Below are 12,424 nucleotides of genomic sequence, written 5' to 3' on the forward strand. Positions count from 1 at the left end.
ACACACACACACACACACACACTCAATTGTCAGAAGAAAGAGGTCATGTTGGGGGTCGTCGTCCAGGGACTTGTGCTGAAAGTCAAACATGAAAGAGCTCTATACAGCGAGGGCTCTGGACAACCTCTGTGACATGTGACCGAGGTCACGGGAAGCCGCTGAGGCCGCGCTCTCACTATTAACCCGTATACTCTCACGTGCACACACACGAGGACCCTATACACATTGACATGCACACACACACACACACACACACACATGCAGAGTTGACTTGTACTCACGCTTTCTGCTCACACGCATGCATCTGTCATCAAAGTAGCAGCGCGGCTGTGCTGCGAAACAGGCGAAGGCTCTTGAGAGAGGGGGGGGGGGTTGCGCTCCGAGCAGGAGGCCAGGGGTTCACGGCCCGACCTCGACCCTCAGCTGGACCTTGACAGCTGTGAGTGACAGAGAAACACAGATAATTAATGTTAGTCACAAATTAGAGCTGCTTCCTTTGGCATGCTGTTTTGATTTGATGCGCTGTACATCGAGGTGAAAGACTTTTACGAATGAATTCATGAAAAAGATGTTCAGCAGTATGTTCATCAAGATGACGAGGATGGCGATGACATCATCACTGTACAGGATAAATGTGAGTTGGATTTTTTGTACTTGATTTCTTGCATTTTCACAGTGAAAAGGGAAGAAATGGTGACTTCCAAATGACATGTTTGAATGGTTAAGAGAATAATTTCATTTCAAATTTGGTCTTTCGCCGCATGGATAGGATGGGTAAGTTTAACTTTAGCAACACAGTGGAAGTAGACTTTCAATTCTTTAGGATTTCTCATCTCATTTGATCCGTACAAGAAAGACTAAAACGAGGAAACCCATGAACCGTGTAAAGTAGGTTGAAGTGGCCCTGGTGATTTTTTAAAAATCTTTTGAATCCCCTAAATTCTGACTTGTGTGATCAGCTAAAAAGTAAATCCAGTGAACCCATATTATCGTATTTCTGCCATGACACACATTGATGTCCACACACGTCCCTCCCCTCACTCCACGAGGATCCCGGCTCCATCGATCCCGCCGCCCCGCAGAGACATGGAGAACATGACTGTTTGAATTCATCTCATCCACGAGCGCGGCAGCACTCCGAGGGCTCCTCGGTATTGGCGGGATCGATCTGCTTAACTCCGGCCAAGTGTGAGCTTCCAATAACGCACCGCCAAACACACACGGGACGTGGGAGGGCAGAGCTGTGCACTCTACACGGGAGGGTGGAAGTATCTGTTTCTGTCGTGCCTGCAGCTACTCATCTGCCCGAATCTGTCACCTGCCATTATGTTAACTCAGACCCAACAGGAGCTGGTGATTAATGCCCTACATGGCACCTGAATTCTAATGAAGGCAGTATAAGGCAGGAGGCTGCGTCTGCAGTTTCTGGGCTTTAGTCCCACATCTCCATTTGAACAGCAGCCCCTGTTCGCTGAATTAGTCAAATGCGAGGTAAGAAAAGAAAGAAAAGAAGGAATGTCCTTCCTTTTAAATTGAACTTAGTGTTGGTGGACAGTATTGGAGGTGCTCAGTCAGGATTTAACAGTAACGGAAGCAAAAAAAATAAGAGGCACTTTCATTTGTAGGCTTTTCATATTAGATACAAGGACAGATTTCTGGCTTTGTTAAGTATATGACGGTGGAAAGTCCTTATTAGAGCGCTATCGAGGCCTTTTCAGGGACTCTTTTAGGTGTGAAAATGGTGAGGCAACAACTTCTAGGACAGATACTATATCAGAAAATTACACATTTTTACATTGCACTATTTCACACGTCAAAAGACTTCAAATACATGTGACAATTCAACCTAAAGCCTATTTGTTCTCCACTTGCTGTCAGTTGGTGTCACGTTAGCTAAGTCCCATTTTACCTCAGTATCCTGCTGCTTTAAAGTCTGGTAATCCTCTCAGAAAGAGGCTGGAGATGCTGAAACCATCAGTTGAGGGTACCGTCTCCTCCCACTAACACCTATGGAAAGCAAAAACAAAAGTGGTTAACAGTTAGCCATTTTGTTTTGGAGAACCACTTGACCTTAAATGGGATTGTTTTTAACCAAAGGTTTGGTTTAAACCAAGCGGCTGGTGGCCACCGAAGAGTTTAATCCTTGTGTGTTCCTTCAAAAGGGAGAGTTTTAGATGTGTGTGTGTGTAATAATCTTCTTCTTCTTCTTCTTCTTCTTCTTCTTCTTCTTCTTCTTCTTCTTCTTCTTCTTCTTCTTCTTCTTCTTCTTCTTCTTCTTCTTCTTCTTCTTCTTCTTCTTCTTCTTCTTCTTCTTCTTCTTCTTCTTCTTCTTGAACAACAATCAGCTGTGAGCATGCGCAGTGTTGTTTGGGCATGCCTTCGCCCTCAGCCACTAAATATAAACTATGGGATAATGAGGAATAACAGAAGCTACTGCTGTTTGTTTTGTCTCATGCATCAATCCATAATTATTATTATATAAATATATTATTGTCACGAAAACCACATCTTCGTTTCCTGCTGCCGGCAGGCGGCGCTCGTGTCGCTTCCGGGTGTATTTATTGAGACGTTATAACAATATAAATATAATAAGGCCACGTTTTGCCTCTGAATAATACGGGCTATTATACAGCTTAAGGCTATTATCTGTATTATTATATTAAAAAGTTGAGAGCGATGCCGTAAATCAGAGTTTGTTGCCTGGTTACAGTGTTTCGCGGCAACCATGGAACCCGTCAACAAATCTGGACAAGGGAGACGGGGAAGACGTAAACATTGGTAAATACAAGTTTATCGTTGCTCTGTGCTTATAGCCTGGATGTAAATTGTCCTACAACAGTCAAGCTACAGCGTCAACCGCTTTGAGGGTTTCTGTTTGTCTTATTATGGGACATTTTGAGCTGTTTTCACCGCGTCCAGTTCGGTTAGAGTTGTATCGTTCCTATAAATAAGCGCCATAGTTGGTTGTTGTCCAATTTTGTAGCAAGTTCGCATGGATATCTCTTGTGCCTTCTGGTATTAAAAGCATTTTTAATATGGTTTCACTTCGCAGAATACTAAGCCGCGGATCTCCCCCAGACTGACACATGTTTCCAGCTGTTGCTGACGATGCGAGTGCAAGCAGACAGGTAGGCTCATACACATCACCGTGTATGGGGATATACTGTATGCATGGTTGAACACACCTGAGGCATAAAGAGTATAGTGCAGAAGAAAAGCCGGCTCTAACCATAGCCACCACCAAAACATGTGTACACACATCAGCATTCAAGTTGAGTATAAAAGTCTCAAAAGTTCTCACTGAGAAGAAAAGTGTTGATGTGATTATTGATGTGTTTTTACGGTCGGGCTGAATGGGATTGAACTGTTTTGGGTTTATATTTTTTTAAAAAGCAATTAAATGAACAAGGGCAAATCTTAATCTGATTTAACTTCCTGTGCTGCTGTCAAAGAAATGGTTGGCCGATAAACAATTCGCTCAACAAAATGTTTTTCATTAAAAGTACACACCAAATGGAGAAAAATGAAACTAAAATAAATTGCAAGTGCTTAAAAATGAACTTGAACAGCACATCACTAAATGTACTTGATTTCCACATGTGCAGCTTTTTAAAATGTCAGAGCAGGAAACACACAAATGTGTGCAGGCCCCACTAAATCGAGCTATCCCATTGAGCAAAGCCACTAACATGTACATGTAACAGCGTGCAAAAACTTGTGTTTTATCCTCCCAGGTTCTGTCACCGCTCCACACGGCCTGCCTGTACGGCGAGCTGGCGACGGTCAAGCTCCTCGTGGAGTCCAGGCCGGCGTGGGGATGGATCGACGGCGCCGACCTCCAGGGCCGCCGGCCCATCCACATGGTCCTGTCGCCCCGCAGCGCGCCCAACACCTTCTCCTGCCTCACGTACCTGCTGGCGCACGGGGCCAACGTCAATGTGTACACGCTGTGAACGATTTGCCTTTGCGCACGCTTTCACTTCCGGCAGCTGTGTTTCTTTTTCATGACGGGGTTTCATGTTACACATTCTGACAGCTGGATCCAGTGGCGCTCAGCTGTTGCACGCTCACTCAATCACCCAAAAGTAAAAGCGCCAAAGAAAACACTGCAGAGAGCAAAAAAAAAAGAAACTATGATTACAGTGAGATGATGGTGAAAGTTTAGCGCTGCAAGGGATAATGATGGCAATGATGATAATTATGATGACAAAAGAAATGGCGGCGGTGATGATGATGATAACAGCAACAAGCTGAGAGAACAAAGTTGTTTTAAATGTTTTTTTTTTCTCCTGTTATTACCAGCGCCACAAACACCGGGGCGACCCCGCTGCACCTGGCCGCCACCGAAGGCCTGCTGGACTGCACAGAGGTGCTCCTGCAGGCCGGAGCGGATGTGTCGTTCAAGGACAGCATGGGACTCACCCCTCTGGAATTGGCTCGCGTCTGGTGCCACAGGAAGGTGGCGAGGTAAACGAGCCGCGAGAGAACCGTTCACACTGAGGAAGGCGCCGTCAAAGCCGTTTCAGGTGAATTTGTCTGTTTTTTTGTGTGTGTGTGTGCAGGTGCCTGAAAAACGGCGTGTGGCAGCATGAAAAGAAGATGGAAATGCGGGAGAGGAAGCTGGTTCAAGCTCTGTATAGCGAACTCGTGGATATGGTCAAACTGAATCACATCGATAAAAAGGTCAGTTTGCACGTTGTGGAAGTCTAATCATCCGACATGAAGCGGTAACGCAGTAACTGTGACAGAATCAGAGAAACATTCACAAAAAACGTAATTTGAAGTATTCTATTCATCAGTGTGTATTATTGAACAGCGATCAATGTTAAGGCTACATTTTTCCACTAGTATAAGAATCTGGATTCCCACTAAGCTTAAGATTGAACATTTTTACAGCAATTTCCTTGCAATGTTTCCGTCACTATTTCTGGTTCTCTTCATGACATTTCCAGCATATTTCTCACACATCCAAGGAAATAATCGCACTCTCTGCGTGTCCATTTTCAGACACTTATAGCTGAGAACATGGCAGAATGGGCGAAGAAAAAAGGTCTTCCTCTCGTGAAGGATTTCTCCCCCCGAGTCTTGATGAGTCAGTACCACACCCAGTGCCTCGTGCCACTTCAGGACCGTTCTCATCCGAAACGGGCCGAGCAGCGGGCAGAAGATCCTCTGGAGGACGGGAGCACTGGGCGACCTCCAGCCTCGCCCTCCAGGCCCTGGACCATCTTCACGGGCTTCCAGTCTGAGGAATCTCTCAAAGAGCCGGACCTCCGGGACAAAGTCACGGTGTGGCGGGACGACGGCAGCGGGCAGCTCCAGTACACAACCGTGTGGGACGGCACCCATCGCCCCGCCCCCGACGTGTCTCTGGACATCCTGGAGAGGGTGTTGTTCCCCAGAGATTTCCCCTCCAGGATCGCCCCCCCTTGCTACTTTGAGTCAAAGGACATTGTGGAGGTCAAGCAGAGAGGAAAGCCCCAGGGGCGGAGCACCTCCCCCTGGACAGAGGTGGCCATGCACCTGGCTGAAGTGCTGGAGCCGGGACACTACTGAGCATCGGGCTCTTGAGACCTGAAATTAGCAGATGTGTGTACAAAATGTAATAAAACTCTGCTTTTAAAACATTTCGTTTCAGGAAACGACATTTCGTCCCATTCGTTTCAAAGGTTTCATTTATTTACAACCAACCTACGTGGGATAAGAAAAGAGGATGAAGCCCTCTTCAGGTGCATTACATATGTTTCTTAATACAAAACGTTGAGTAAATTAACATATTTTCGTCGAAACGTCTGGCCGTGGCCTGCGTGCACGCCAGCATACCGTCCACGACAACATAATCTGCTTTGACAAATGTGAATATGCCACACGATCCGGACGCGCCGCCTCAAAAGGAGAGGTGAAGGAACCAAGGGGTGAGTGAGAGGTGAGAAAACCTCAGTGAACTGGGTCACCTGTCTCCGATGGATCCCTGCACTTCCACTGCTCCCCCCGGGGAACTGACGCGGGATCCAGGTGAGGGCTTGTCAACAGCATGGTCGTGACTGCTAGCTGTGGCCTGTCGGCTTAAGGGGTGTGTGTGTGTGTGTGTCAAGGTTTTGTCTTTTTTCCCTTTACTTCACACCTCAGCGGGGGTCAAAGTGCACACCAGCCTCAACCTGCTGTGCACACTGTGACCCGGCCACATGGGACTTGGACAACATAATGACATCAAACTAGGGCTGTCGCGCACACACACACACACACACACACACACACACACACACACACACACACACACACACACACACACACACACACACATCTTTAAAAGTGTGACAACTGGAAAAATCCATGGCACTGAAGAAAAAAATTAAAATGAACACTGAATGGGTGATTTAAACTGATTTAATTGGAACTGACGAGGATAATCTATCTATTCTTGCTTTTACTTCCTTGAACATCAACCTGTAAAAAGAACTATTTAATATGACAGTTATTTCAACAAAATCTTTTATTAAACATTTGTGTGCATACCAGCCTACAAAGAATTGCACTCCGTAATTGGTAGAAAGAATTTCGGCCTCTTTAAAAGCACTTTCATCAAACCACTTTGAGCAGCTTTTGTCCCCGACACACGTCCGCTTACGAGTGTCTCAGGTTCGATCTTCACAAATGTTTTTTTTTTTTTTTTTACTCTTCCGACGTGTTAACTTAACAATCAATGTATAAAAATTGGTGTTGCATTACTGTGATTTCTTTTTTTTAACAGTCCAGCCAGGTTGCAGACCACGGCGCTGGTGATTAATGACTCACAACAGTCTGAACGTAGCGGATCGTTTGCGGGCACCTGATCCAGACCGGGAGATATTCATGGAAGATCACTTTCATTTAAGAGCGTTTCAATTTGTCAAGATCCCTTCCAAGCGCACTTTTCAACCGTTTTTTCGCCGATGAGAGTATTTTATATCGCGTCACGTCTCCATCCATCTGAAGCCGATTCGCTGCGACTTAACGTCAGACTGCACCCTCTGATTTAAAAGTCATCTTTACAGGTTTCGGGGTCTCTAACCGTCTTCATCTGGGGAGACGTAAAGTTTTCGCTAGTCGTACGTCGTCTTAATGAGAGCAGATCTCGTCCCACGAAAGAGAAAACTGAAAATGATGTATTTGCCAAAGTCAAAATGTACAGGTAGCTTGGTGGTTGACCTTGGACAGACTTATTTAAATACCAAAGCTTTTTTAAAAAAAAATGGAGGAGTCCAACATGACGACAGGAAAGCATTGCGCTACAGGCAAGATCCCTCCAAAGAGGTCTCTAGGAGATGATGTTCGCAGCAAAGACAGACAGACAAACAGACAGAAAAACCAATGTGAAACCTCGTGGTCTCGTCCAGCAGTGCGCTCCGTTCTGCTCATTTGTCCGTCCTCTTTATCTGCTCTTCTTCCACTGTTTCGTTTTAGTCCCATCCAGAAACAAAATTCCCAAAGTCCTTCCTGCTTCCCCTTCATCTCCAACTTATCTCTCTCTCCCACAACCCCCCCTGGTCACCCCGAGTTCGAGCTCTTCAGTACATTTTCTGTCGGCTGGGCAGCACTGCCTCCTTGAGGAACGAGAAGACCAGGAGGATCCCAGACCTCTTCCCCCGCTTGCCCTTGGTGAAGTAATTAGACACCACATCATCTAAAAAGAAGAAGAAAAGGGAGTTGTAAAATTCTGCACTGACACCTCGAAGGCAGGACATGTATTTAAAAAAGGAAAGACCGGCAGTGATGTGATCTGTGCTGAAGTTTAAGCTCAAATAAACGTACAGCGGCATTTAAAAAGGACTCGAAGCCACAACCCTGAGGTTAAAAGCCTCATGCTCTCTGCCGGGCTAATATTAGCCGTGAGGTTAGCATTTCAACATCTGCTGAACTTCACATACATCATGCGTCTTTAATTGTACTTACAATGTACATTTGAGCTTCTAAAATATGTTACAAGGATGTTTTTTAATGAGCATAAGGGAGCTATGATTTTCCTTGAAGAACAAGAATCCAAAACAATTTAGTAAAACCTCAACTGCTTAAAAAAACATTAAAAAAAAAAGCTCACCTCCTTGTTGCATTGTGGACGGAAGCACATTTTCCCCCGCTGACAGTGACACAAAGAAGCCGAAGGGGATCACCCAGAGGCAGATGGTGAAGTAAGCCAGCACCTTGATGCCCAACGAACCATCACATGGGACAAGCAGAGGAGAAATTATAAATGGCAGAAAGTCTTATTTAGTCTTTTTTAGGAAGGATATTGCATCATCAATGTGAGATGAAATTACCTCCGAGAATGGATAATACTCTTGTGCAAAGTACTGGAAGGCCATATAATGGTTCACCACCACCAACACTGTGGGGTGAAGAAAAGGGAGAAGAAACAATGTTGGGAAAAGTTAAACAGGACAAGAATAAAAACAGCAACAAAAAAAAAAGAAGCATTTGCGAACATGCCACTGACCACAGGAGAGGATGAAGTTCGGGGAGCTCAGCAGTATGTAAGGGAACGTCTGCAGGAGGCCGAAGTACACCAAGTTGGTGAAGAGGCCGAGTCCAACCATCAAGACGGGGAAGCCTTCAAAGAGATAGAGACTCGCCAGCACACCTGTCGAGAACTGGACACATTCACACAGACGCCGTTTACTATGTAACTTACGACGGTATGTTCTTCAAAATAACCGCACAAAGAAAAACGACATCCGTCTACTCACCATTATCATGTACTTTATTATTCGACTGGTGGCTACTGTGTATTCTTCTATTAGTTCGGCCAAGTAGTACAGGCCAGCAGCTGGGTGAGGACAAAGACGTGTATTCAGTATTTGTACCACAAAAGAAACGTTTTTCAATTCCTCACTTTGAGGAATATTAACACACCTCTCTACAAATATTTTTGGAGAGGTCAAAGAATAAATAAAGCACAGCGGGAGTTGGACCAGAGATTCAAGGCCAACAAAACACTAATGAGATTAAATATCTTTCTCTTGTCAACAGCGGCGGCACAGCCAGAAAGACAGGCTGAATAATATCAGTTCAGTGGAGTGAATTAATAAAATCCCATCAGCAACACATACATGACCCACATTCACTGAGACCATGTGGAATGAAGCCCAGAAAAAAAGACTGGATGTCTAAACACGTATGCCAGAGGGCGAGAAGGTGACAAGCTCACAGAGCAGAGGCTCATGGGAGAGTCTGAGAGCACGTCAGCACGTCAATCTGCACTTTCCCAAAGACAGTCAGAAGAAAAAGAGAGAGAAGAAGAGTGACAGCAAACTGCCTCGCATCTTCGAACTTCATGTTCATCTGCGAGCAGACCGGCAATCACCAGAAACTTTATTCCTCCGCTCAGCATTGGACAACTCGCCACAATAAATAAAATATGTACTTATATAACTCTACATTTATCATTGCTGCTTTCTGGATTTACCAGAGAGAAAGCCTGATATGAACGCTGCCAGCATGTGATGCCCTTTCTTATTAATAATAAGAAATTCAAAGACACCTTAACGGAGATGAAATAGAGAGAAATGTTTAAAAACATGCAGGAATAGACAAGGGGCTAAAAGGTTAAAAGCAGACTTGAAAAGGTTCAAGGTATTTTGTTTTAAGTGCTTTTTTTTTCTCTCTTAACCTCAAATGTATCTGTTGGTGAGAAGTGGAAAGATACTGCACGATGATACCGACTCAGGAAAAGCGAGGTTACACATGCTCTTTCACCTAGTTTCAATAACAGCCTCACATTGTTGCCATGTTATTAAGCAGCTTATGAGTTGAACTGCACAAAGGAAAGCTGCTAAATCAGGCAGTCATTGGTCAAAAAAACACATCCGTACCACTTTCTAATCAGGCATATTTTACAAAAGGGCTATTGAAGTATTTCATAATGCATAAAACCTCCACAGAGTAGAGAGTAATAAACCAGTAATTGAATGACAGGTAGATATTAATCCTTTTGGCTGTGCTTAACTTTTATTCAGTGATAATGAAGACATGCGGGTAAACTATTGATTACTCATCGTGATGCCATGATTTCATGAGTGTGGTTGTGTGTTTGCAGTGTCTTGCTCGTGCAGAGAGGAGACGGGGAGCTGCACAGCACTGGGAGCTCTGGGACTGACAGTTTGACAGGCAGCAGCCACACCTGACAGCTGCAGCAGGTGATACGTGGCCAGGTGACTAACTGACAACGTGGCTGCTGGCGTTTTCTAATTCCAAAACATGTTGTTGGTCCTGTTTGTAACAGGCAGGTGGGCCTCAGGTGAGGTAGCCACCGACTGAGGTTACCCACCAAACTGGGATGGTCTCATGTAAACAGACCCTCCCTCCCCCCCAAAGACTAACGTTACTTAGATTTACGAAACAGTGGCTCGATGATAAAAGCTAACTCGACCCCTGCTGGGTGTTATTTTATCCACGTTTACCTGCGTCGCAGACATTGTGACCCATCTGACGTGATTTGCTGATTGATTAACTGTTTAAATCGATCAGATTGAAGAGACAAAGAGAGAAAGATGTCGCTAAATTGCAGTGTCTTATTAACCCACTTGAAATAAAGACATTAGTGCTTTTACTTCCTGCTTAGCAGTCTGAATACACGTTATAATTATTAAAACATAAAATAACATAAAATAACAGCATCTTGTAACTTCCGGTGTGCTGGACAGCCAGCTAGCAAAACATGCTACGAGCACTTTGGCGAACTGACGACTGAAACGTTTATTTATTTACTCCCGAGACCCGAGCTGTTGTTGCATTTGTGTTACCAACACATGGGTCAAAGCGAGCAGAGCCGCTGCTTTGTGAACCGGAGCCCCGGTACCCGTTACCGACTCGGTCCGCTAGCATTAGCAAGCGATTAGTGGCTAGCTAGCGGTTCCAGAGATTTCCCAGCATGCACTTACCTATCGCTAGGGTGACGAAGGAGATCTGGATGACTAGCGACAGCCAGCTGAGTAAATAAATAAACCACATCTCTGTGCATATGAAACGACGCCACACAAATGTGGGGAAATAAAACAGGGAAACCAGCTGGCTGGCTGCTAACTAGCGCTGGTGCACCATGTAGAGCCCCGGTCAAAGGTCCTCCTCCCGGCGCCTCTCGTGCAGAGGAGAGGGGACAAGAAGGGCCTCAAGGAGGAAGCGTAGTTACGGTTGTGGCGCCATCTGTGGTTGGAAGAGACAGGAAGGAGGGTGACTATCACTGTATTTATGTTCCCTAAAGAAGCACAAAAGAAATGCATTATAGAATGGCTACTTTTTCACATGTTGGCCTTTAAATCACCTCCAGACATGTTGATGAAAACTTCACCTTCTGAGCCATAAGACGACTTTATGTCCTGATTCATGAAATGCAATGTCGTCGGAGTGCCTGAGAAAATACATTGTCACAGGATGTCAAAACTTAAGATTCTCACACATCTTTTTGCCTTTCTTATTTTTGCAAGCTGAAATGTGCCTCCAAATTTTAAGGCAAGCGAACAGTACATACATACTGTTGTGTTACAATGGTAAGAAAATATCTGTTTCTGTTCCACAGCGTACTCACGCTGTTGGATGTACAAGACATTGACTGAAAGGAATAACACGTTTGTCTGGATTGTTAGAGTTAAGATGCTTGCACCTTGCTCTGTAGAAAAATGTACAAAACATCGTAAAACAACACACATTTCTGAATTTCACGCATATCTGTCTTCATTCAGGAAAACTTTACGGTGCAATACAGATGCACAGTTTGGGTGTTAGTGCCAAAGTTCACACAGTAACATGATTGTCTCTCGTTAACACGTCCTTTATTTTCAGTACTCTTGAATATTGAGTCTCAGTTTCAACCGCCTGTCTCGCTTTCATTACCTGTATGTCTCTTCTGATGCTTACTGTCTCACACACACACACACACACACGCACACACATTGATTCAATAACACAGAAGGGACAGAATACATTAGTGTGCCTCCCAAAAGGCTAACACCTTTGAGACCTTGGGGGAAAACAATAAAACATGTATGCAGGAGAGTGAGAAGGCAGGCCTTCTAGTAAAAGGAGCTAAATAAAGTAAATATATAATGTGAAACCGTGTGAAGACACTAAAATGGTGTCGGAGTCAAAGGTGAGAGTAATTTCATCATTTCGAATGCTTTTAACAAAGGGCGATAGGTAGGTCGTGCGGTGTGAGGGTGTGCTGTATGCATGCCTGCACACATATATACATTATCTGAGTGGAGGTGAGAAAACAAAAGGCGACCTGCCGCATTTAAAGGTACTTTCAGGAGGAAGCGTCCGGGTCACCTGAGGCTCTTATCTCAGCAACACCTCTGGGCTCTGGGTGTGAGGGCTTAAATATGCCGGAATAAATGGCAGCCTCCATCCCTCTGTCGGCTCGAGCTTTAAGAGACGGACACCTCGGGGACAG

The 12,424-nt window shown here is 44.8% G+C and overlaps 2 protein-coding genes across 3 annotated transcripts; one reads left to right on the plus strand and one right to left on the minus strand.

The window, feature by feature from the left end:
• Window positions 1-2,655: 2,655 nt before the first annotated feature.
• On the plus strand, window positions 2,656-5,627 carry ankrd53 (ankyrin repeat domain 53). 2 transcript variants are annotated; one of them, XM_068588005.1, is made up of 6 exons: window positions 2,656-2,778; window positions 3,053-3,128; window positions 3,735-3,940; window positions 4,303-4,467; window positions 4,563-4,683; window positions 5,008-5,627. In XM_068588005.1, the coding sequence occupies exons 2-6, from the start codon at window positions 3,087-3,089 to the stop codon at window positions 5,554-5,556; spliced, it is 1,083 nt and encodes a 360-aa protein (XP_068444106.1). In that variant the 5' UTR covers window positions 2,656-2,778; window positions 3,053-3,086; the 3' UTR covers window positions 5,557-5,627. The 2 variants fall into 2 exon arrangements, with proteins under 2 accessions (XP_068444106.1, XP_068444108.1); XM_068588007.1 differs by lacking the exons at window positions 2,656-2,778; window positions 3,053-3,128; window positions 3,735-3,940 and adding an exon at window positions 3,947-4,085.
• A 667-nt stretch (window positions 5,628-6,294) lies between these two features.
• On the minus strand, window positions 6,295-11,119 carry tex261 (testis expressed 261). The gene is made up of 6 exons (XM_068588418.1): window positions 10,917-11,119; window positions 8,724-8,803; window positions 8,474-8,627; window positions 8,298-8,365; window positions 8,078-8,180; window positions 6,295-7,663 (listed from the first exon to the last, which is right to left on the minus strand). The coding sequence occupies exons 1-6, from the start codon at window positions 10,984-10,986 to the stop codon at window positions 7,548-7,550; spliced, it is 591 nt and encodes a 196-aa protein (XP_068444519.1). The 5' UTR covers window positions 10,987-11,119; the 3' UTR covers window positions 6,295-7,547.
• Window positions 11,120-12,424: the final 1,305 nt, after the last annotated feature.

Source organism: Clinocottus analis, unplaced genomic scaffold, assembly GCF_023055335.1.
Source record: "Clinocottus analis isolate CAN_PGR_092001 unplaced genomic scaffold, fCliAna1.0.p SCAF_21, whole genome shotgun sequence".
Classification (NCBI taxonomy): Eukaryota; Metazoa; Chordata; class Actinopteri; order Perciformes; family Cottidae; genus Clinocottus; species Clinocottus analis.